This window comes from Sander vitreus, chromosome 6 (genome assembly GCF_031162955.1).
Source record: "Sander vitreus isolate 19-12246 chromosome 6, sanVit1, whole genome shotgun sequence".
Classification (NCBI taxonomy): Eukaryota; Metazoa; Chordata; class Actinopteri; order Perciformes; family Percidae; genus Sander; species Sander vitreus.
The window spans coordinates 22,157,867-22,180,167 of NC_135860.1; the positions used below are offsets into that span (position 1 = coordinate 22,157,867).

The window sequence follows — 22,301 nt, forward strand, 5'->3', positions numbered from 1 at the left end:
TCATTTAGTTTTTTCTTCAGCCATTCGGTGGTGGACTTGCTGGTGTGTTTAGGATCATTGTCCTGCTGCAGAACCCAAGTTCGTTTCAGCTTGAGTACACGAACAGATGGTCGGACATTCTCCTTCAGGATCTCTTGGTAGACAGCAGAATTCATAGTTCCTTTTATCACGGCAAGTCTTCCAGGTCCTGAAGCAGCAAAACAGCCCCAGACCATCACACTACCACCACCATATTTTACAGTTGGTATAATGTTCTTTTATGAAATGCAGTGTTCCTTCTACGCCAGATATACTTGGACACACACCTTCCAAAGAGTTCCACTTTTTGTCTCATCGGTCCACAGAATGTTGTCCCAAAAGTCTTGGGGATCATCAAGATGTGTTCTGGAGAAATTGAGACAAGCTTTGATGTTCTTTTTGCTCAGCAGTGGTTTTCTCCTTGGAACTCTGCCATGCAGGCCATTTTTGCCCAGTCTTTTCCTGATGGTGGAGGCATGAACGCTGACCTTAACTGAGGCAAGTGAGGCCTGCAGTTCTTGGACGTTGTTGTGGGGTCTTTTGTGACCTCTTGATGAGTCGTCGCTGCGCTCTTGGGGTAATTTTTGGGCGGTCGGCCACTCCTGGGAAGGTTCACCACTGTTCCATGTCTTCGCCATTTGTGGATAATGGCTCTCACTGTGGTTCGCTGATTCCCAAAGCTTTGGAAATGGCTTTATAACCCTTTCCAGACTGATAGATCTCAATTACTTTCTTTCTCAATTGTTCCTGAATTTCTTTGGGTCTCGGCATGATGTGTAGCTTTTAAGGATCTTCTGGTGGACCTTACTGTGTCAAGCAGCTCCTATTTAAGTGATGCCTTGATTGTGAACAGGTGTGGCAATAATCAGGCCTGGGTGTGGCTAGAGAAATTGAACTCAGGTGTGGACAACCACAGTTATAGTATGTTTTAACAAGGGGGGCAATCACTTTTTCACACAGGGCCATGATGGTTTGGATTTTTTTTCTCCTTTAATAATAAACACCTTCATTTACAAATTGCATTTTGTGTTTACTTGTGTTGTCCTTGACTTTTGTTTAAATTGGTTTGATGTTCCGAAACACTTAAGTGTGACAAACATGCAAAGGAACAGGAAATGAGGAAGGGGGCAAACACTTTTTCACACCACTGTATAGCCGTTAAGCTCTCGCACAATCGTTAGACTTATTGTCCTCGTTATCGGTCCGAACTTTAATACTGTTCATGACAAAACCTGCATGAAGAAAAGTGTGTTTGCCTATTAGACTTTCATCTTCAAATTGTATCTCAGGGTGGGGGATACCACTAGTTAATGCTGTGTTTTTGGCAAGGTGTTAACAATCACAAATTGTTGTTGTATATAAATACTGCGGTGACAACCGTGACTAATGCTGCACGATGGCACTGCTGGCCCTGCAGGAGGACTACGGCAATGGAAGAATCGGGAGAAAAAGAGACTTCAGGGACCATGACGATGACTAGCTTATATGCTGATTTAAATTCTCTAAAGCTGTGCTCTTGGATCTATGTACTGAATTGGGTCCAGTAGAGAGGGCAACGCGCCGGAACCGTGCCATCCTGGTCCAAATACATGTAACCGCCACTCTGGGGGCAACCAAATCTTTCCAGAGGGAAATGGCAGACAGCAAGTGTTTTATATAAATATTATATATAATCTTTTTCTATATAATTATATATCACTTTATCACTAAGGCTTGTTTGGATGTAATATATAGTTCTGTTAAATCTGGTCTGGTATGTCGAAGCTGTCCCTGAGTGTCGTAATGCCTGCCATTTTGGACAATATTATTAATATAGGTAGTATAGGTTTCCCTACACTGTGCGAGAACAGGCCGAACTTCTAATTCAATTTGCAGCAATTCCCGAGTGTTTGAGAAGTTTTTTGCTTTTTCCCCCACATGATTCGGCGTAACGAAAGAACAACTGCCAGGGTCATTAACTTACTGATCAGCATTCATGAGGTGCTTTGCATTGACTATTTATGGTTAAAAATGGGCGTTTACAGGGAGGGATAAGAGGCTGATTCATGTACGCACACTTGTGGGTAATCTGTGATTTATAAAGGGAACATTGCTTACAGATGTACGCACGGTTTTAGAAATCTTTTGACTTTGGGGCTTACGTACACTTTTAGTAAGGATCCTACACACAGTTTTATAAATGAGACCCCTGCACTCTCTGCGTCTCGGCACCGTCACTGCAGCCAGGGAATGACTTTCTACCTATATATAAAACAGTTGACATCACAACCGTACGGAAGTCCTGACAGCTTATTTAAAGACACAGCTTCTGAATCCAAGCTGTGTGCACTTCTATGTGGATTGAGCGTTATAATACTTTTACAGTATTTATATAGCACCTTGACCTGCTTTAAATCAAAGAAGTCATGGAAATCTTATTTTTTACAATATGGGACCTTTTTTATTAATTTCTTTTTCCTTAAATTTAAGTATATATATTAGGGCTGTCAGCATTAACGCGTTAATCGCGATGCGATTAAAGGCCGAGCATAAAGCGTTAATTTTTTTTAATCGTATTAATCGCATGCCGCCATTTATTAATTTATTTTCACTTCACTTTGCGTCGTGCCTAACAGACTACTATTTTGCCGTACTTCCTTGTAACACATCCTGCTGCTGCAGGAATAGCAACGCAGATTTTGGTGTCTCATTCTGGTGCCACTGATATGTCTGCACTTCTCTCTGATGCTCTGAAACAGACGTTACAGGCAACAGAAACATTGCTGCACGTGACGTTAGTTAACACTATACTCGACAGCAGCTAACATTAGCCTACCGCTAGCTAGTAGCTGGATTAAACACGGTTACAATGCTAACAGCTAACGCTAAACGGTGTAAAGTGTGACTGTATTTCACTGTAGAGGATTCCAACACCGGGATGTAACAATCTGCAGCTGCTGTTGTCGGAAAAACACAGACGGTGCGTTCAATTAACCTGGTAATTTACAGCCTCGTGGTGCATTCTAAGTTGTTGTTAAATGCTCTTTTCCCATCTGGTGGTTGTTATTTACTAGTGAAATAAGTTATTGTTATAGTGATTACATTATTATTAGACATTTAATTTTGACGATATGGCCTTAGCAATAAGCAAGCCATTCTTTAATGTCGCCAACTGTTTAGTACCCTTCTTTTTTTCGGTTCAGGCACCGTTAAGGCACTGGTACCGTTTTAAAAGTACCGCTTTAGCACCGGTATCCAAACCAAACAATACCCAACCCTAATATTGACTTTAGATTCAAATGTGTGACTAGATTAAATATATAATAAACAAATACAAATCTTAAAATCAAGTTCATAAAGTCATTTTCTTTGCATTCATTTGATTCCCAATCAAGATACACTGGTAAGAATTGCTTTCTATTGTTAATATGTACTTAAAAACAAAAATAATAGAATTTTAGTCATGTGATAAAACATGCGATTAATCGCGATTAACTATAGAAATTCAACGATTAATCGCGATTAAGAAAATGTAATCGTTTGACAGCCCTAATATATATATTCCTCAATTGCTTGGTTTACTTGTTCATCTTTAGGATTTATACAAATGTTATAATCATGTTTACACATTCATGTCACATTATATTCATATGTAAATTATGGAGTATCCTCTAATGTCTCCATCATCTTAAGTTATTCTTCATTACAAGCAGTATAGTTTAAGACTTTACTCAGATTTTCTTAAAATAATTACGCACCAAAGTGGACACCCCTGCCCTGAAGAAAAATATGACAAACTCAGCTTTCCCCAAATTGTGTAGGGCAGTTGGCAAACTGGAATTGTATGTGGAAAAATGTTTACTGCTTTCATTCTCATGGAAAAGTTTTTTGGATTATGCATATCACCAATATTAGCCAGTTGGTCAAAGTCATTATGGATAATACCGTATAGTGAGCAAAATAGAACATACTTACAGTTTAATGACAAAAAACTATTTAAAAAACACAAATTGCTTAATGTTTTGTATGGGTAGGTGGTGGGATTTTTATTTTTTTATTTTAAATTCAATTTGTTGAATTCTTGAGATTTCTTGAATCTGCAATGCTTACTTTCTTGATAAAAAGTGCTGCTGCAAATACAGTTAGTCAAGCTAGCAATACTTTCCACTTTCATTACAGAAACTTAAACTCCTAGAAGTAACATGACCTCAAGACCAGCTCATTTTGCTTCAGAGCACCCCTCTGGCCTGGCCTTACCACCACCCCCAGACTGAGACACTTTAATTGGTCTTGGGTGGCTATTTCAAAACAAGAATGCACTGTTTAAAAACAAGCTCAGTGTGACACGGTTTACTTTTTTTGACACCTTCGAAAAAGTGTTTAAGCCAACAGTGAATTCCATCCATGTGGGCATACAGAGTATGAATCATGTCAATCTGTGAGCTTATGTAATATTGGGCAGCCGTGATTTTCTACAGTCAGCAGTGATTTAGTTTGTGTGAGATTTAGGTGCCTTGATCTCAGTTGTGCAGGAAAAAATTGTGCTCATCTATCAGTATTTTTATCTTTACTTATAAAAGACCCTTGTTCAACGGTGATATAAGCAGATGTTGAAAGAGATTCCACCATTTACACGACACTGAAAAATCATCAGCATTACCTACATTTTTTAAAGCTCATTGTAAAGTACTTCAGGTCATACTCCACCAGGAAAGAAACAAAAAAAATTCTCTTTATTCTTGCAACTATTCTCCATAAAATTCAACAGAGGCCACCCATTTATGCATCCATCCAGGCGAGGCTAATTAAATCACGATAAAGCGTTGTGCTAGCATTACTAAGCAGCAAAGCCTTAATTCCCTGGCTTTGTATTTGTGAAATCGAAAACAAAACAAGTGTTGCCTGGCGATCCAGGTCAATCACAGCTGGACAAGGAGCTGGAAATGTATCTTCTGAAACACAGGTACCTCACAGGAGAGCAGTGTCTGATGCCGTCATATCCCATAAAGAGGGCTTGAGTAATTGAGCATAGTGTTTTTGTTGAAGCTTTCATGATATATATCCCTATTCTGGACTAGTACACTGCCGCTGGGGGAGAGGCTGCAGCCAGATTTAATCTCCAGATAAAACTATTGTGTTTAAAATGGAACTGTGCGTGCCACTGCTATTCCCTTACCACTTGGCAGTAAACTTGAAGGAACCCTGGCTTGAAATCTTCCGCACTCATCGGCTGGAATTATTTGCTGGCTGGCACAAGGCCTGACTTCAATAGATTTCTCCCTACTTCATCTGCAGTTCTTTATCTTCCCAAGGTAGACATGTGGGTGTCTTTGCGAGACCGAGTGCATGTCCATCTACAAGTTTGGTAACAGTGCAGACAAGGCATGTAAATCTGGTTATGTTTACGAATGTGGGATGTGTATGTATGTCGATGCCTATTTAAGCATGTATAATTATGTGTCCATGGTTCTGTATAACCAAAGAACCATGCAGAGATAGATGCAGGTCCCTTCAGTAGATGGTCCACACCTTGCACAGACCATCAATTGGTGCTGTAATTATAGAGCTACTGGATCATGACCAGTTCCTTGTATTTTATGTTAACAATAGATCAGATTTTTGGTTCTTATCTACTCGTCCTTTTGACCTTAAAATTTGTTATGTGGAACAATGACATCACTGATATCACATGACAATAAGAGTTGCCGTTGTTATCCACCATGTGCTATGCTGATGTTGTGTTTATTGCACACTTTATGCTAGAACACATACAAGCAACTGGCAGTAGCATTCATTCATTTACTTTGTTTTTTTCCCCTGCAGCTTCAAACCTGGTCGGAACCCAGCTAGGTATATTAAGAAGATTAGTAACACTTAAGTGTGAAGGCTTCATCCATAATAAATAAATATTTGCTTAAAATAGACAATAAACTGCTATAAAGGCATTATGCCATGCAAAAACCCTATATACACCTATATTCTACATCCATTATGGTGACAGAAATTGCTTAGATTGTTCATAACTCATTCACAGATATGGCAAAATGGATAGAGCGATTCTAAGTGATTGGGATACTTAAACCCTCAATAACTGACCTTTTCTGGATATTTGGGGTCAGACAAGTTGTGAACACAACAGTAACATAACACAACAGTAACATATCATCTTTTAAGTTGATATGGCAAACTTGTTAGCAATCATTTGCTTATGCACACATCCAGCAATTACAGAGCAACATTAGCATTTATTTGAAGTTGTGTTTCTGGCCACCTGACAAATGTATATTTACTTTCTTTTAGCTCTGTTTTTGGTCTCTACCAACTAATGAGGGAAATATCTGGCTCTTTAGCTATTAAATGCTCCTCAATGTTCACAAGCTACTGCTAAGTGGCGTAACGGGGGTTATCTCCAGAGACTTCAGCCCTGTCCCGACCACGGTAGGGAAGCCGAAGCAGGAAAAATGAACACTAAGCTACTGTTAGCCATTTTATTGAGTTTCCATTTAGCGAAATACTCTGAGTGAATTTAATTCCCTCTGAACAGTTACGCAGTGTAGGATATGTCTAGGGCTTTTATACTGTGTAAAAGTACCCATGACAAAAAATACAGTTGAAAAAAAATATACGACATTTGAATTAATTACATGAAAAAGTCGTTCCCAGTGTGTAAAGGCCTTTTTGCTCATATCCACAAAGCTAGGCTTTATTAGGCTTTGAATTTCAGGCTATCATTAGATTGTCAGCTGTACCTGATAAACTGGTAACTCACTGTGTGAATGCATAGGGGTGTCACGATTCTCCAAATCCTTGATTCGATTACATTTTTGATTCTAATGTCACGGTTTGATTCAATTCTCGATTTTTTTTAAAGCACCTGTTGCTATGCCATTTTTAGACTAGACATTTATGCAATATAATATCTAACCTTTGTTCGCAATGTACCACATTACATTGTCAAATTTAAAACATTTATCAACAACATAATGTAACAATCACATATCTTCAGTCAATTGGAAACTTGACAATTTGTCAATAAAGTAAAAAGAAAAAAAAAGTTTAACGACAATCCTGAGGGCAGACAATTTGCAGCACACAGAGTTTGGTGTTTGCAGCGCTGCCTGGAAGGCACTAGAATTAGGTAATGGTTATGCTTGAAGACGACGGTCGCAGCGCTGCCTTGAAGGCTTAGTTGGGGGCTTAAAACAGCATTGAGCCAGCACAGCAGCTGAGCAGACCGATAGCAAAGAGGGCGACTCGGCAGTCCGCTAACTTGTTGCTCTCTCTAATATAACCAATATAAGGTGCTCTGTTTAGGCTACAAAACATGCATGCAGGCTGAAATTCAACTGTGCAGTTTTTGTTGGGATTAAGCTATAAGCAGAAGGAATATCCGCTAGCTGCTAGGCTAATGTGTAATGGTAAACACAGAATATGGTACACAAGCAGAGCTTGCAAACTGTGGCTTTTTTGTCGATAACTCGAACGCTGTCAACATAACTCACTGGAAATCCAAAATACTTCCACACTTTCACACACTTCAATGAAAGAGGAGGGGGCTCAAGTTCTGTCGATGGGTCTCCAGCATCTGCAGTTGCCATGCTATCTTTTGACTGGCTCTAGCTAAGTTACAGGAGGTTGACTGACTCGCAGCACTTCAGTTCACTTCAGTGTGGTTCTACAATAAACAATAAAAAAGGGAAATATCAGCCTACAAGTAAAAACAACAGTGCTGACAGGATGCAATTAGTAAGACTAATAAATGGTAATTAGTATAACTTTTACTTCAGGTAGCTATAGCTGCTTATATCAAATAACCAAAGAATATACCAGATAACACACATCAGCAGCCTTCTTACTGCTGGGTCTCAGTAACAGCAACCCAAACATAGTTCTCTACTACACAATATGGTAAACACTCCGATAATAATAGTGCAGTGTCATGTGAGTGCACACAATAGTAATGTAACACTAATAATACTAGGCATTAGCATGCTGCTAGCGAAATTTATGCTAACATACTGCATTTCAACTGAGTATCCCAGAACAGATAACATTCATATAAACTTAAGGGACCGAAAATACACATATGTAAAACATTTATACCAGTGTACTCACATGTCTCTGAACGCACACATGCATAGATGGCGACACAGACGATAACGATACACCCCAGAGATATCTACCTGTGCTTCTCCCGGCCACTCTCACTACTAACTCAAAAACGAAACTTATCAGCCAGCGCAAACAGGTGTCCTCTCTGTAACCTCAAAACAAAGGCGCTGATTGGCTGATCCCCCCAAACATAAAATAGCAAGTCCTTCTTTACATATGGAATGGCAATATATTAGAAACACCTTCTATTGCAAATCTGTTGTATTGAATTGCATTAGATAAACTGTGTACTGAGTGTATGTAGAGCATTAGAGATGTGTGCTATGTAGAAAAAAAAGTACAAAAGTTTACGCCTTTTTTTCCCCATTCGTCTGGCAAGGCACAGGATCTGAAATCCCTTGTCTGAGAAAAAAATGTATGTGACACTTTGTTGTTCTGTTTGTCCTTGCCTCTTTCTTCCTGTCTGAAATATCAAGACCAGAGATAGTCGGATGCTTTGCAATGGGTGACAGACATTAGGATAAGTAATGACTAGAAAAAGCAGACACCAACCGTTGTGCACCTGCTCCATCTTTTTGGATCTGTGTGCGTGTGTGTGTGTGTGTGTGTGTGTGTGTGTGTGTGTGTGTGTGTGTGTGTGTGTGTGCGTGCGTGTAAGTGCAAGCAGGGGGTGAGGCGAGGGTTGGAGGATGAGTGTGCTTACCAACACATGTGGGCACAGTGCCGTTCCACTGGGCCAGGGCATTGGGCACGGCCTCACACCTGATGGCGTTGGAGCCGTGCAGCGTGTAGCCTGGATTGCATTCAAACAGTACCACCATACCGATGCCAAAGTCGTTCCCTATCCGCTTTCCAAACCGGGGCTCAGGGACCGAGCTACACTGAGAGGCGCTTGTCCGGGGGAACAGCTAGGAATAAGAGGGGAGGAAGCGAGCATGAGAGGAAGAAAATCAAAGACAAAGAGTGGTGGGTGGGTGTGATAGAGAGAAAGACAGGGAGAAGGAAAGATGGCAAAACAAAGGAGGCAGAGAGGAATGGTGAAGCCCTTGTGAATCTCCTCGCACATCATTAGTCACTCTCGTCTACTGTGCCAGGATAGGCTTTTCGACTCCACATCACGCTGGTCTGCTTTGCTCAGCCATGCCCATCCACAGCCAATGGCACTCTACTGAACAGCCCTTTATGTGATGAGTGCAAGGCTAAAGTATCTTTTTTTCAAAAGCTAGCAACCACACTCAATGCACCAAAAAAGTTTGCACATCAAAATTCTGCAAACGTAACAGAAAAAAGCAGCCTTACCTTGGTAGACAAAGTGAAATCCTTTGGCTGTTTCTGTTCCATTTGTGGTAAACTTGAGCGTTATCTTGTTTCCTGAACTCAAAGGGAGTGTCTCGCCTAATTTACAAAATCAAAGGAGACATTATCAACTCTTTCAGAGGATGCTGTTTACACATGTCCACAGATATCAAGTAACTCATAATTGACAAATTATGAACATAAGCTCTGCATGACCTTAACTGTGAATTAATCTGGGCAAATGAAGAAGAATATTGATTCAGTTTTGTGTAACATGTCAATGTGATTTAAATTTACAGTTTAATCTGATCTACATTAAATCTCCAGTGTTATAGCTGGAAATGACAGATCCAATTACTTTGAATGTTTTGACATTATGTCACAGTCTAATCAAGTAGAGTTTGACAACAATTTACAACAGCTGGTTTGCTTTTGTTATTTTTATTTGGATCTCATGAGTTTATTCAATTGTAATCATAATGTATTTTGTATCATGGCGTTTCATTATATCATCATAATACAAATGTACAAAGGGAAAAAAACTCTTTATCCTTGGCAGTATTTAGCTAGGACTTCTAGATGTATTATTTGTCTGGGAAAAATAGTTATTGCTTTAAACTGAACTGAGAGATGGATGTGTTGTCTTGCCTGCAGTGCAAAATGCTGTGCTTGACGGTCCCATTCATATCTAGGAGCTAGAAGCATACATAAGACACTACATTTAAGGGTTCCAGTGTTATGTTTTTACCTGAGTGTGATCCATATATTGAGGAAAGAAGGGCTGAATCTGTGGATGATCCGTCATAGATCTCGACCACATCACTGCCCAAAGTCTGGAATACCACAAACTGACCAAACAGCACTGCAAAGAAAGGAGCAGGGGGGGAGAAAAAGAACAGAGGAAATTACAGGTACATCAAAACATTATGGTGGCATACAAAACTTTTATTTCAACATTCAGAAATTGTCCCTGGAAGGCAATTAATAGGTAAGATGGTGAAAATTGAAATAATTAACTTTGAAGAGTCTGGCTGCTGCTTTGACAAAGTGGAAACCTTGAACCAGTAACACAGATGTTAATGCTGTTTTGACAGGAATACCCCAATTCGCTTGAGAAGTCATGTATCCAATCTAATTTGCATGTCTCTCCCCAGATGGGCACCATGGACACATTTCCACCCAACCAATTACAGTAGTCATAACACTTAAAACTTTAAATAAAAAATGATCGTCAGAATGTATTTATTGAAATGCATTTAAAGTGCTCATATTGTGCTTTTTGGCTTTTCCACTTTATTGTGTTATATATCTTTTTGTGCAGAGTATAGGTTTACAAAGTGAAAAAAAAACAAAGTCCACCCCAAAGGGACTTACCATCTTCCAGAGAAAACACTGTTCACAAACTGCTCCAAACAGCTCTATTGTAGTCCAGCCTTTACTTCCGTGACAAACGTGCGTCACTTTGTAACACACGTTATAATGCTCGCCTAGCTGCTAGCATGGCACTCCCTCATGCTCTGCAACTGACTAGCTAGCAGTACTTACTGCACATGTGCGACTCCCAACAAAGATGGAACAGAAGTGAGATGTCTCACTTTGTAGCTAAAACAGAGAGCTCAACACACAGGGTGAAAAGAGGAGCTGCAGCAATGTGCAGTACAACAAAAATATTGTGTTTTCTGAAAATTAAACCACATAAACCTATTCTGGTACAACCTCTAAATACAAGTATGAACCTGAAAATGAGCATAATATGAGCACTTTAAGATAATTGTATTAATGCAAAATGTGACACATTGGCACACAGTGCAGTAGTTTTATTTTTTTCAATTGTTGGCTGAATACAGGTACAAATGCAACGGAACTTGACTCTATGGCCATCTAAAACGGAGCATCTCCAGAAGAAAAATAGAACATTATAGTTCTTAATTGTGTTCAGTGCAGTAGTTCTAATATTTTTAAGGCACATTTACCAGAAGCATGATACATGTTTGGTTTATTTCATTTAGATAAATTACAGATTTCAGATAAATCCTAAATAAACAAAACAGAAAATCAGCCATGTAACATGGCTTTCATGTGACGCTGTGACTCTGCTGATTGTTCGTGTGTCAGTGAGAGATTCTGAGATACAGAGAAAGCGAAGATAAGGTGAACTTCATTTATTTGCCCGTCCTTGTCAAGAATTGTGATATGCCAGTAACAGTAGTTAATGTCAATGTGTCTTGCATTTTGGGAATGAAGAAACATTGAAACAATTCTACAAATGTTCGAGAAGAAGCAGGAAAACAACACGAATGTCACGGATGCGCTCTATGTTCTGACTGACAACTTGTTTTGATTTTTTTAGTGTTGGTGAAACCAGTACTTTGTTAAAGGTGCAATATATAACACTGACAGCTAGTGTTTAAAATAATTATTGCAGTCCAAATTCAAAATACTGGAGAGAGTCGTCTCCCCCGCCCCCTCCTCCCCAGACTCAAAGTTCACGGAGGTTGCCAGGTTGAGAACGTAACATCCAACAATGTTGCTAGACGCTAGTCTCACACAGCCAGACATTACTCCACAGCGCAGTGCAGTAGTTGACGTTAGATGCTGGCTATGTTGGCAGTCATAAAAGCCCGTGCTCACACAGAGCTCATTACCCAAATGACAACCACCCTATCTCTGCTTAAAATTACAGGAACAACCGCTAAAAAAATCATAACCTCGCCGTCCTCTCTACCCGACTGACAGCCACACTTTCTTGGCTTAAAATTACAGCAACAGCCGCTAAAAACACCACTACCTTGCCGTCCTGTCTACCCGACTGACAGACACACTTTTTCAGCTTAAAATTACGGCAACAACTGCTAAAAATAGCGCAAATGCACGGTCCCTCTCTACCCGATATACAGCCACCCTTTCTTGGCTTAAAATTACTCATTGTTTGTCGGCTACGGCCACTGAACAGGCTACACGTTGTTAACAGACGTGGCCCGCTTGCCTGGTCCTCCGCTAACGTTACCAGCGTGTTAGCATGGCGCAGATGTTATCTATCAGACTACCTCTGAAACAAATCTTATCCCTCTCAATGTAGCCTATAACAGTCTCTGTCGATTTGTTCTGAGGTGTCCTTATAGAACCCATCATTGCCTGATGTATGAGTCGCTTGATTGGTTAACACCTAAATCTAGAAGGCATTCTCACTGGTTGCATTTTATTTTTAAATTGTTTTTCTTTAACTATTCCAATTTATTTGAAACAACAATTAATCCCTTATAGATCAACATATAGTCTGAGACATACTGTGTTTTGTTCCCAGAATCTCCAAAGAAATTGGACAACGTGCCTTTAAATTTAAAGCACCATCTGATTGGAATACCTTGCCCACTTCACTTAGATCAATTACTTCATTTGTTTTGTTTAAGGCATCTGTCTTTAATTATTTATAATTAACCTGCTCTTGTTTCTAACTTGACATATTACGATTTTTGTTGATTTATTTATTTATTTTATGAGTTGGCTCCTGTTTGTGCATCTACTTAAATAGCAGCATATTTGGGATGTATAGAAATTTACTGTGTTTTTACTTGTGTGCATATGGGGGAGGGAGGGATCAGTTGTTGTTGTTGGAGCAATTAGGCTTGGTAGTGATGTATGTATTTGTGAATGTATTTTGTGTTTTGTATTTACTGTTTAATTGTTTTAAGGACCCCCTCGAAAATGAGATGATTAATCTCAAGGCGTTATCCTACTAATAAATACATCTATTAGCCAGGACCAGTCTGGATCACTTTACTTGCTGTGTCAATTGTTTTTGCGAGTAACTAACTCGAGTACTCTATATAATTCAATGTGAGTACACAAATGTTGAAATGACTGAAAATGCCCCTCCCTAGTAGCCATGATAAATTAACCTGAAGCCTAATGCTTACCTGTTCAGGAGGAAATTAGCGAACTCTGTGTCCTTTTGGGCTCTAAGCTGTCTCCATCTTTCAAATACATCTCCAATATTTACCCGGGTTTGTTATATCTTTGGTCATGCAACTGTTAGAAACACGCCAAGGTTTTTTTAGGTTGGGTAGAATCTATATCCTTTGATCCCGTTTGTTTGTTTGCTGCTTCCATGGCTGTACTACAGCTGTACCATGCTAGGTTTGCGTTTTTTTTACATTTATATATCTGGCAACACGGCCCTGCTGTTAAAATGAGCGATTTATACCAACACACAGGCCAAAACACAAGCGGACATTGCGTCACGGAACGGAAATTTCAAAAGAAGAAAATACTGGCATTAGTTGTCAGAACAGTTACTGTGTTTTCCCTCGCTTGATGGAAGACTTAGGTGCGCTTATTTGGTGGGGGGTTTAGGCATCCTTCCAAAGTAACATTTGCATGATTGAATGTGCTGCAGCTGAGCAGCCATTTAGCTATCTAGCCTGCAAACTGATGTTAGCAGTGCAAGATTTGTCTGTGAATGTTTGTGTGGTGGCTCATTCAACAAGCTATGGTACAGTTCTTAACCTAATCTCAACCTGTGACTGCCTGTCTATTATAGAACTTCTGGTAACACTTTATTTATGACACCGGCCATGAACATCAAGAGTCCTTATAAATCTTTATGACTTTTCATTAAGTGTCATTCGGAAAACCCGAATGACACTTAAATCACACTTTTAATGCAAAGTTGGCATTGTTTGAGATGTTTGTGTCATGGCAACTTGACATTAACAAAAAACAATGTCTGTCATTCATAAAGACTCCTTCATGTTCATGACAGGTGTCATGTCAGTCTTCTGCATACCCTTTCAAATAAGGTGTTACCAAACTGCTTAATGCAAAGCTGGTCTAAAATGAAGCAATTTGATTGTAGGGAAACAAGTTCTCAAATTTCTCCCTTTTGGTTTCTGATTTTTTTCTCAAAGGAGAAGGCAGGAAAAGTCATGTACACAGCAGATATGTATGGTTACTACAAAAGGCACCCTGCTGATCATGCTGTGTGAACTGCATGGAGAGGGCATCTAGACAATGTCTTTGTAGAGTCTGACCTTTAATTTAATTAAATTCCTTTACTTAATGACATGTCACGTGAGAACAATATTGTTTATTACAAAAGTATTATAATTAAATCTTATCCTGAGTAAAAGAGCAGTGAGGTTACTGAGAACGTATGCTAATGAACAGAGAATTACCTAAATAATGTCCTGCATAACTATTTCTAATTAAGAATTCCAGATTATGTCAATGTGTACATGCCCTTGAAAATAATCAGATCTTTCTCCAACAATAGACATGGTCGACAGGATGACTACTTCTGTGATACAATGTGTGTTTGTGTCTGTGCAGTCGTGCATGCCAGTGTGCATAAATGTAGTGAATGTGTGTGCATTACCAATGGTAAAATTATAGCCTCAACCTCGCCCTCTGGTGCACAGGCATCCTGTGAAAGCTACACATGAAAGTTTACCACATTTCCACAATAAGTTTATTTTTGTGTGTACCATGGGTCTGAGCTTATTAGCTTCTACTGTGCTTTTCCCAAACACCAGCTTAAATCTGTCAACCATCAGGCAACAACAGCCACAGTGTTGGTGGTTAATTGAGGCGATGCACAAGACAGGCTCTTACTAAGGTTTAGGCAAACCTCCATTAGGCCAACAACACTGTGCCATTCCTGTCATATGAGAAAGCACTCACACCGTGCCCACATCACAGGCACTGAGTTGCTTATGTTCGGCTACGGGTCAGGTATCACAACCATAATGGAATTGGATTTATAAGGTATGACAACTACTGTTATTTAACCTTTGCAAGAAAATGAATTCCCAACTGTCTCACTCAGTTTAATGATCCAGTGTGTGGGATGGTTTGAAAGAATATTAGTATGAAATACCATCCTGTTTTTAAAAGGTGGGTTTAATCTGTGAGAAACACCATTCCTAAATAGCAAGATCTCATCTTAAATACTAAAGTATGTGTGGCTTCATCAAGCATTAACCTTGACGAATAATTCCGTTTAGATAGAAAGAACAAACTTTTAAACTATTGAAAGTAGCTGCTCTAACTGGTAAACAGTAATGCAGGCTAACTATAAATTGGGTCATGTTGTGATGAGCAGACTTCTAAAGGCTGAAACTGTTAAATGAAAAGCAAGGCTGTTATGGCCAGTAATAGCTCTCGTCAATTGTTAGCAACATTCACATGCCTCAAGGCAAAATACACACCAGGCCCACCGGGAAAAAGGTGTAAAAAAAAACACTGGTAACAGAGGCAATTGCTAAAGGTAAAAAAATGGCAGCATATGTTTGTCCTTCTGGCTATGAATTATGGAGAAGCTTTCTGTCTTCTTCACTTTGTAGCCGGTCGGATCTCCTCTGGCTTTTAGCCTCACAGTATAGCACCGTAAAACCATTATATCTGCCACATAGCTAAAATGGACATGGCAAGAGAGAGAATAGGAGACAGAGTAAGACACAAAAGTGAGAGAGTAAACGCCCCCTAACAGCTACTTTAGGCAATACGCTGACATGGTGATTTGGACTGACCGACCAAATGACAGTGCTGAAGACATGGAGTGAGAAAATGTGGGGTTATGTGTAACAGTTTGTTTTTAAAATAACTTCTTCTTCCTCTGTGTGACATGAAAAAGATTGAATACACACAACAGCCAAGAACAAATGACAACCAAAAAAACAAAAATGCACGCAGGTATACACACAAAATAAGGTGTGCTCACACAGAGCATCACAGGCTGACCTGTTTCTTTATCTGTTGAGTGAGAATGCCTATGGCTGAACCAGGGTCTGTATAAGAGAGGATTTTCCCCTTAGGGACAGCTCACTGCTAGGGTATTAGCATACCAACACTGTGCTATGTTGAATAGGCTGCTCTCCCCTGCTTAGTGAACTCACACAGACACACACAAACACACTCTCACAGGTACAGTGTCGCTCATTTCTGCCTCTAATTCAAAACCAGCCATGCATGTCTCCAATCTGCTCCTTTGCTGTAATCACGTCCAGATATTAAGTCAATAAATCATTGTAAACTTGTTACCTAATTTATACAGGACTTTGATGAATCTTTTGTCCTCTGGGCCCAGTCATGGTAATGCAACTTAATGCACTTGAACGATTGACAACATTTTCATGCCTGGATTTTCACCTTGAATTATACCAAAGCAGGTAAGTCGCTTTAATCGGATACCTCTTTTGGTATTAGATAGTGCATTCCTCTATCTAATACCACTATGCCTGCTTGGCTTAAATGATGAAAAAGCATAATTACAGGTTGATCCTACTCTAATGTGATGGTAATCTAATTCTTCTTCTGTTTAAAAGCAGTCATTTTGAAAAATGTGACAGGAAGCTGTGATGGTTTCTACTATCCTTGGCGGTTTCTGACATATATTAATGGATTTAGGGGACTTTAAATTATTCATATGATTGAAGCCATCAAGTCAAAACAGTGTAAACCATTTACAGAAAACAAAAGGAGTTTTAAGAAGAGCAGTCGCATACACAAAATTTACTTCATAAGATGTACCTAGCTAGAGTTGCATAAGACATTTTTGCGTCAAAACAAACTAAATTCTTTGAGGCATGGATTCAACTCCGTCAGAGTGATGGTTCCCACTTCTTGTTTAATTCTGACCCAATACACACAGTTACTGCTGACATTTACCAGTGCATTCACACTGTGAAAATCCCTTTGCCACCACATCTCAAAGGTGCTCTATTCTGCTGAGATCTGGGGAAAGTGCACAGAAGTAAAGTAAATTAAGATCACTGCTATGTTCCTGGAACCATTTTGGGATGAGTGCTTTGTAACAAAGCTTGTTACAAATATATATTTGGAAAGGTGTAGACTGTGGTGATGAATGGATGCACTTGGTCAGTAACAATGTCTTAGTACAGTATGTTGTGGGGTCTGAATGGTGCGCAGATGGTAGTAAGGGGAGTAATGAGTGCCACGAAAACATCTCCACACAATTACACTACAATAATAACATGTATCGTATTAAGCTGGCAAGATGGGTCACTGCATTTGGTCCAATTTCTTTGCCTCAATTATTATCCCTGTCTTAATTCTTGAAAATTAAAAAAATAAGTTTACATTTAGTGCGTTTCTAATAACGTCTATAGTTCTTCCATGGCAGATACGTATATACTAACCAGGAATGCACCCTGTGTGAAATTCTGGGGCAAAATCGTTGTTTAAAATAACAATTTGGCCGATGTTTTGTCCTTTTTTTGTTATTTATTCTCCCTTATCTGCCAGGGAAAGAAAGCTTTGTTATATATAAAAAAAACTGAATTGTTTTAAAGTAATTCTGCATTTAATTGCACTATCTTTGAATGGAAAAAATTATTTTGTCAAACAAATTAAATGTAAAGGCAAAAGCAATTAGAAACACAAATAGGGCTACCTTTTACCTCTTGTGTTTTTCATACAGAATATAACGTTCTTGTCGCTGATCTTTCTCCAAGGCAGTAATACTACCACAAGGCCGACATTTTCTTTTATTTATAAACAAACCACACGTGAGCACCCGTTGCCCTCTTACGTCATGCCAGAGTCGTGTCCAGCCAGTGGCTTTTTCTCTGAAGCAGCAGCTGCAGCCTATTCTACTTTTTGGAGAATGACCATTTAGCCAGTGCAAAATGAATGCGACACAACAGATAAACATCGGCTACTGCCATCGGTGAATGTCATCTTATTTGCCGACAGTCAACAAGGCTAATATCCAACACGTCCTCATAGCTAAACAACATACTAGGTCCTTTGCCAATGACATATTTATACAAAATATTTAACGTTCTATTTAACGTTGTGAAATGGTCGCAGTTTTAAACCGTGGTTAACATTGTGAAACTTAACTACTTTAGTTTATGCAACAAAACTACTTGGTCAGGTTTAGGTAAAGATCATGGTTTGGGTTACAATTAGTAAGTTTGAGGTGACCGCCTACCAACAAACTAGTGAGGACAGTCCATAATATTGGCCAATACTGATGTTCGGCCAATAAATTGGTGCATCCCTAATACTAAGCAATTATATATTACATGTTTATACAGAATCATAATGAGTACTAGAGACCATCTTGCAATGGTATTACACCAGCCGCACATCAAACTGGGCCAAGCCTGCAAGGATAGATGCTTGTTGTTTCAGGGTTATTGCACAGGGATTGATCCTGACACTATGGACTGAAGTGTATATTGTTGACTGCACAACGCAGGGTAACTGTTGCTTTGGTTTTTGATTGACTTTCATTTTCTGAAGACAGATGTGTTTCCTATATTTATGTTCACATCAGTTGAAATTAGGGGAATTATTACTTTGATTGTAAATTTCACAATGCAGCCAGAAAAATGTAAGGGCTCTCCTATGTGTGAATTTACCTGATGGAGGTCTAAGACCAAAACATTGTATTTTCTAAATAAATAATTGCTTGCGTAATGGTCAGGGTGCGGGATTCTGAAGGGCTCTCCTATAAAATGAAAACAAGAGCAGAAGAGGCTGGAGAATAGACAACATATCTGATTGGTTTAATGCTATTGCCTCTCCACTATAAACTATGGCTGCACTTTTCAGTTTAGTTTTCATCTGACTCCTTTATCATCTCAGCTTTTGGAATGGAGTCTATTCCCTGTCAAAAACAAGGGCATGTGCTGCAGATAGGATCATTACAATACAGCAGGGAAGAGAAATGTCATAATCTTAGAAAGGCACTTTCAGTCTCCCCCATCTGCTATTTGGCCCACTTGTGTGCTGTATGTAGTTGATGGATTATCAGAAAACTCATGTAAAAGAATTCCACAATGCAAGGTTTAGAATAGATCCTCCTGTGTGTATTATCTTGCGTATACATACACTGGTTGCAAGAGCGTAATACAGTTTAGTTTTATCTTTTTAAAGAGGTGTTACTGACGTTCATTATGTTTAAATGCCTTCCAGCATTTATGAATGTATGTCTAAGCAGCAACATAGATGCTTTGAAACACATGAGTCCTTTTTATCACATACATGAGTCTGTTGCCTTTGACCTGAACAAACCAATCTTCTCCTGGATTGCCTTTGGGTTATACTTATGAGTAGCATTACTTCTAGTCACAGGTATGGGAGCACATATATGATCACTGTTCTCACAACAAGACAGATCAATAGGGTTTTATCATGTAGTCAGTGGTAAAATTATTCTATGTAGCACATAGAATAAAAACAAGTGGATGACCAAAGATATATCAAATCTCACATATATTTATTTATTACCATTACAATGACAAAATGAGTCCGCAGCAAAAGTAATAGATAGATAAATTATTTTCCTCAGTCTACGGCTTTAAAAACAAGTCTGCAAAACATACAGTATATTTGCCTCAGATGTCAATATTAATAACTACCTACTCAATTGGCTCACCAATGCCAGATGACTGCCAGCTTGTTACACACGACACGTCAGCAGATACTGGTATTAAATAACTACTTTTCTCCACGTTCACACATGAAATTATACTTCAATATTTGAAGTTAATTATTTAAAGTTTAATCCCACTGACACATTAGGCAAAAATAGAAAAAGAGCCTATGGTCAGATTACATGTACATCACTGTGATCCATCTGAAACTACACTATAACACAGTATATGATCCACAAGCAATACAAAACAAGGCAAGGAATCATACTGTCCTGCGGAAATGCAATTAAATATTTAAGGTAACATTAAATGGTTACACCCATTAGTGGCATTACATTTACAATTGTGTTCCTTTTTATTTAGGTATGGCTAAAACCCAACAAAACCTTGCTAGTACATTCATTCTCGGTGGTGATAAAGCACTTTTGGTGGAGTATTTATCTAAAGTATAAAAGAGTATGAGATAAAAGGCTCTGGTTCTCAGGTATTATGTGGAAGCTAATTAGTGAACCTTGACTGCCTCTGAAGGTCCTCTCTCTCTCTCTCCCTCTGCCTCAAAGGTCTTAAACAGTCAAGCTTAAGTCAGCCCTCCAACTTCAATTATCCAAAAAAGTGCTTTCATCACAGTTTTGTGCTTCTTTATCAATTTGCCATCAAGATGTGACAGAGATACCTGCATCATCTGTACATCCATCTTATTCAGCCTCTCACCCTCTTTCTCTCCCTACTTTCTGTGTTATGTTTATTTTCCACATTCAGCTATACCTCACCTGCCCACTAGGCAACCTTGGTAAGTATCCAGCTCACGACACCTCCATCATCAGCATATTACTCTTTTGATCAGCTACCTGCCTGCACATTTGTTCCTCATTCACTCATCAAAGTACCCCATCTACCTACTTTTCTTGTTATCAGCTTATGTTGATAATGCATCTTGGGACACTTAATGGAACAGACCATCGTTAATGTTAGTAGCTCCACCTGTTTTTTTTATTGTATTGCTGTGATGAGGTTAAATGTCTTCTGTGAAAAGAGTCTATGGGGTTTAAGTTCCACCTGTCACACAAAAACGTGCTGTTTAAAGCAATAGGACATTTTGCTTTATGAGCTTCCAAATGACAACAGTTCCAAATCTTCCTCCATTCGGTGCCCATGTTAAACATCCTTGACATTTCCACGCAAAAGCACAGGGAACCACTTATTTGAATCCCTGATATGCCCACATTCTTTTAATTTCCACATACATTTTATATCAAAACGTTCCCAAAGGACATGTGGCTTCTGAGCCTTTATTTCACAGGTCGCTCTCATGCTATGTTTACACGTGGCCGGCTATTTTCATAAACGGACATTTCAACCTCTTCATTTTCGAAAATAACATCGTGCACAGCTGTCAGTTTTCAGAAAAGTGTTCGTTTACACGTACCCGGCTAAATATGCTGTCAATGCCATCAAGAGCATGCCAAACCTGTAGGTGGCAGTGTAACGACAAGCTCAAGCCCACGTTAGCCAATCAGAATCATGAAAATAGCAGCAACAGCAACGAATCACTTCCTCTCTCTTCTCTTCCTCGGCTGCCTAAACCTCCGTTTGTCTCAGTTTATATGCAAATGTGCAAACAAAGTTTTCCAAAATCTCCACTCTGGCCTGAGTTCTTAGAAAGAATCGTTTTCAGAGGCGAATTCTCCGTTTGCGTGTAAACAAAGGGCACAAATGAAGGGTCTTTCAAAATAACCATGTACGTGTAAAAGGGGTATCAGTGTCCCTTAATGGCAGCAGTCTGAGTCATTAGCTGATTACAAACATCAGAGATCACAAACACATCACAAAACACACAAACATGGCCACTGATTAGAAAGCATGACGCAGCATTTTTGCCAGACAGTCAAATTGTTATTTATATTGTTGTTCGCTTGCCACTGCTGTGCCACTGTTGTAACGCCTACAACTTTCATACAATATGGCTATTATTCAACTTTTAAATATATACGAATTAAAACAATTATTAATTTACGTATTTCTTACAACTTCACCTTCTTCTTACACATTTTAACAGGCAATCCAGTTTAGCTTTCACATTAGCTTAACTTTAATTATTCCACATCTTTTTTACATTAGTGTTGTTATTCAACTTATCAATGAAATGCATACCAGTTAAAACAATTCCTACTTTTCCAACTAGTCTCACTACTTCAACTTCTTCTTACAGATTTAAGCTATTAATCCAGTTTAGCTTTAGCAATTTAGCTATTCAGCATTCACAAGCATTTTCTGCAGAAAACGCATTTTCTAGTTTACACTGATGTCCTGATTTCCATTTGCTCACTTCTTCTGTACACTGGTTATGTGTTAACTATGTTATCTGCTATAACCACAATATGTTTGCGTTTGGAGAGTTACATTTAACAAAAATATTTTTGGTCAGTCAAGCTACATGGGCATGATGACAGCAGATTAAATAGGTGGGAAACTGAAGTTCCTACTGGTACAGAG

At 39.0% G+C, this 22,301-nt stretch overlaps 1 protein-coding gene and 1 long non-coding RNA gene across 2 annotated transcripts in view; both read right to left on the minus strand.

Moving 5' to 3' along the window:
- The window catches only part of LOC144519920 (CUB and sushi domain-containing protein 3-like), a 262,641-nt gene that overhangs the window by 116,082 nt on the left and 124,258 nt on the right, over window positions 1-22,301 (minus strand). Inside the window, exons 32-34 of the mRNA XM_078253451.1 lie at window positions 10,154-10,267; window positions 9,406-9,504; window positions 8,813-9,013 (exon numbers count right to left, since the gene is read on the minus strand). Coding sequence (XP_078109577.1) covers window positions 8,813-9,013; window positions 9,406-9,504; window positions 10,154-10,267 — 414 coding nt within the window. The remainder of the gene's footprint in view (window positions 1-8,812; window positions 9,014-9,405; window positions 9,505-10,153; window positions 10,268-22,301) is intronic.
- Window positions 4,708-8,199, minus strand: LOC144519921 (uncharacterized). The gene is made up of 2 exons (XR_013502153.1): window positions 8,113-8,199; window positions 4,708-7,672 (listed from the first exon to the last, which is right to left on the minus strand). It is a non-coding gene; the product is annotated as an uncharacterized LOC144519921 (long non-coding RNA).